Here is a 4,026-nt window from a genome sequence, read left to right as displayed (position 1 = left end):
TGAAAGTTAATTTGAACCAGCGTCATACTCTTCGAATAAAGTTAGTACAATTCTTCAATTAATTTTATCACATCCGATTCACCATCTTTAACTTGTTCTTTGCTTTCTTCCCAGGGTTAGATAGATTCATATTGGCTGGCTTCACATAGAGCGGCTGAAATTAAAAGTCAATTACATAAGCAACCAGGGATTGCTTCCGTATGTGTCGGTGTATCAGGAACCGGGGGTCCCTGAGTCCCGAGGCCCGGCCAGCCATCCGCCACATGGCGCCATCCCACGAGGTCCCTCCTAAAGGATGAGAAAAGTTCAAGTCCCGGGAGAAGGTGCTCTGGGCCACAACCACTGGTCCCTGAGCACCCCAGTTCCCCGATGATCCACAGAGTCTAAGTACCGGGAAGAAAGTGCTCGGGGGCAGTGCCCGGTCACCCCCGAGCGCCCTAGTCCCCCGACGATCAGAAGACCTAAGTTCCGGGAGAGAGTGCTCGGGACTGCGTGTGGCAGCTCTCGAGCGCTCGGTTCCCCGAAGATCCGCGTAAGAGTGCTCGGGAGAGAGTGCTCGGGGCTGCACGTGGCAACCCCCGAGCACTCGATTCCCCCAAAGGATCGAGCAAGAGTGCTCGGGAGAGAGTGCTCGGGGAGGTGAACAGTACCCCCGAGCACCCGGTACCCCGAGGACAAGGATAGGCATTCTCGGGAGAGAGTGCTCGGGGAGGTGAACAGTACCCCCGAGCACTCGGTGCCCCGACGACCCAGAAAGGCCCCCGAGGGGCCCGCCGATGAGGTATCAATCAGTCAGAGGTCCGAGGCCGCATTTAATGAGCGTGCGTGGCCTGACATTTCCAACTGCTCCCGCCGCGGTGTCAGTTCCTGCCATGTTTTGGCAGAGAGGCGTGGGGCTATTAATTGCACGGGTCCCGTCTCGTGTCATCCGACTTGTCTCGGGATAACATCGCAAGGATCAAGGCGTTCCGTCTGTCGCCCTGCTGTGGCAGAGGAACAAGACAGGGCGGGCACGCCGGGTTGCTCTGCGGCTGCCCGATGGGTCCTCTCCACGGCGCCTGTTGCCAGGGCGTTTATGGTGACAGGTGACCGGGCATGCTGCGTTTTTTCCACCCCCGGTCACTTCACCTAGAAGAAATGATGACGCCTTTCCCAGTCATGACGTATTGGAACTTGTGCCCCTCCTCCTTCCCGTTCGGGGCATGTCTCGGTCGGCGAGTACAAAAAGAGCCGGCACACAGAAGAGAAGAAAAAACGACCCAATCGAAGGATCCCAGCGTCCAACAAGAATCCGCAAGCACCCAAGCATCAAACACCGAACCATAGATGAACACAAGGCACAAGGGACGGTCCCTGCCGAAGAACAAGGAGCCTCAAGCTCTTAGTTAGGCCTATATTCTTGTAATCAGCAACATCCTTGAGGGACTTCCTCAGGACAGTTATCACATCCATACAGGAGTAGGGTATTACGCCCCCGTGCGGCCCGAACCTGTCTAAATTCCGGTGCATTTACTTCTTTTTGCACTAGGTCGATCACCCCCACCACCGACCGTTGCATTTACTCTCATTCATTTCTCCGACGAACTTATTCAGGATCATCTCCCCAGCCGAATCTCTAAAAAGGGGTCTCTCGGGATCCCTGCGACAGAGTTAATCCTCCGACAGTATGCATACCTCTTTCTGAAAATAGTTTACGAATATTAAAGCAAAGTAGTTAATACAAGTAGGATAAATTATCAATAGTCTAAAAAATAAATCAATTTGATATTACTAAATATAGGTGACATTTTTAGAAAAAGTTCATGAATTTTAATGCTTGTCAATTTGCCACAATAGATATTTGAAAAAAATTAGTAAAAACTCTCTTAGATGAAAAGAGAAGCTACACACGCCAACATTTTATTTCGTTTAAACAAAGAGGAAAGTAAAAACCCTTTCATACATTTGGTGCGTCGGTGATGAAATGCGTATACTAGAATTGTTAGCGTGTGTGTACACTATTCTATATGCTAGTGCGAAATATTATTTTATATGCCAATGACTTGAAAACTTATATACATTATAAAATGACCAGCAGCTACATCCTATCACGCAGATGTTGGCTATTATTTTGTGGGCGCAAAAACTACTGAACTATATAACTGAGATTTACCGGACTTCAACAAGAGATATACAACCGGTATGAACGGCCAATGCAGAAATTTACCAGTCTGACATAAATTTGTTGTCTGTATCTGGACTTAAAGTTTGGTAAATCAGTAATTTTGGATGGTTTAGAATAATCCGTGTTTATATATAAATAAATAAAAACACGCTGGAACTGTTTTGTACACACATGATGCATGGAGCTAGATAGGTTTGCTCGAGCTATTTACAGGGGCAAGTTTTATAAATAGGTAGAAGAACTCAACCTATCCACTGCTTTCATACAAGTGGGCAGTGAAGCTAAGCAAGCTAGACGTACAACCAGTAGCTCTCGTTAACTTCAGTGAATCAGTGACGCAGTAGGTATGGCATCGGGCGGGGGCGAGGGTAACATCGAGAAACCACCACCATTCCGGTGGCTAGATGTGGCACGGTACGCGGTGGCCTCCGTGGTGACCGTGCTCATCTTGGCCGTCATCATCAACTCCATCAAGGTTGTTCTCCGCCCCGGCACCCTGTCCCTCTCGGTCACCGGAGGATCCCTACCCGTGACGCGCTCGCCGACGCCGGAGAAGGTCGTGGTCTTCTATTCCAACCTCCGGGCTCAGAACCCCAGCGGCCGCGCCCGAATTTACTACATCAACATCACCGCGTACCTCTTCGACAGTAACACGTCGGCGTCATCGTCGAATCCGGCGTACGACTCCATGTTCTACTTCCATCTGGAAGACATAGTCGTGCTCCATCAAGAAGACACCGTGTACTCCTCCTTGCGGGCCAATGGGACGAAGGACTACATGCCTGAATACTTCGACACGCTGTACAACAACAAGAACGCCACCATCAGCGACGTGACGATGCGGTTGGATGGCAACCTCACCACCGAGGTGACAATCAACAAGACCCGCCTGGCCACCTTCTACTGCACGCCGCTCATCGTCGGCGGGGACCCGGACGACGAAGCCTTCAAGAAGCCGGACGACGTGCTTTGCGTCAAGGGGTAGGCCAGGCATTTCATTTAATGATTCTGCATGCATGGTTACGCTGACTCAAGCGTCGTGGCTTCGCTTTCTTGTTCTAGCTTGGAGCTTGCTGGACTGTTAAGTTATGTATGTTGGTGATGATAATTTTACTGATTATTAATTTTTTTCCGTGAGTTACACGTATACAATTACATTCGAAGGCCTTTTTATAAACAACTTTGCTAATTTTCAATTCTTGAAAGTTTCTTATCTCTCAAATCTCAATCATCTATAGCTACAACTACAAAGTTTAAAGTTGCAATACTACATGAATTGTCGACTGATGATTTAATTAATGAGGGAAAAGTATAGTTTAAAGTTGCAATACTACATATGAGCTGCGACTGATGATTTAATGGGAAAAAAAGGGTAAAATCTAAAAACTACACGTGCATGCTCTAGTCTTATGACATACACACCTATTTTATTCCTTAAAGTAAACAAAATTGATTGCGAGTTTGAACCGGATTGCTTTTTTAAATTTGCTTACCGCAAAATTGTTCACAAATTGTTCTTATTTTTTATTAAAAATGTAGCAACTAGATTCGGTATTGCTTTTAAATGGTTCTAATTTCTTCACAAAATTTGTTGAACACCTGATCTGAATTACTTTTACCTATTTCTTAAATTGCTCACGGATCTATTCAAGTTTGCTTACAAATTTTCACAAAATTACTTATATAACTGCATTTAAGAGGCAGACGAACAGATGGATTTGTTTTATCAAATGCTTTATCTATTTTTTTGCCACGCATTGAACTGGATCATAGATAATTGTTGCAAGTCCAAATGTAAAAAAGTCTAAAAATAGAATAAAATACTCATGCTCAAATATTTTTTTACTAAAAATAGATGTGCA

The 4,026-nt window shown here is 46.2% G+C and overlaps 1 protein-coding gene across 1 annotated transcript; it reads left to right on the top strand.

Annotated features, from left to right (window-relative positions):
• Positions 1 to 2,440: 2,440 nt before the first annotated feature.
• On the top strand, positions 2,441 to 3,200 carry LOC133925794 (uncharacterized). The gene has a single exon (XM_062371544.1). It carries the CDS (start codon positions 2,511 to 2,513, stop codon positions 3,147 to 3,149), a length of 639 nt encoding a protein of 212 aa, XP_062227528.1. The 5' UTR covers positions 2,441 to 2,510; the 3' UTR covers positions 3,150 to 3,200.
• The last annotated feature ends 826 nt before the right edge of the window (positions 3,201 to 4,026 follow it).

Source organism: Phragmites australis, chromosome 8 (genome assembly GCF_958298935.1).
Source record: "Phragmites australis chromosome 8, lpPhrAust1.1, whole genome shotgun sequence".
NCBI classification, from domain to species: domain Eukaryota; kingdom Viridiplantae; phylum Streptophyta; class Magnoliopsida; order Poales; family Poaceae; genus Phragmites; species Phragmites australis.
This window is presented reverse-complemented; position numbering and strand designations above follow the sequence as displayed.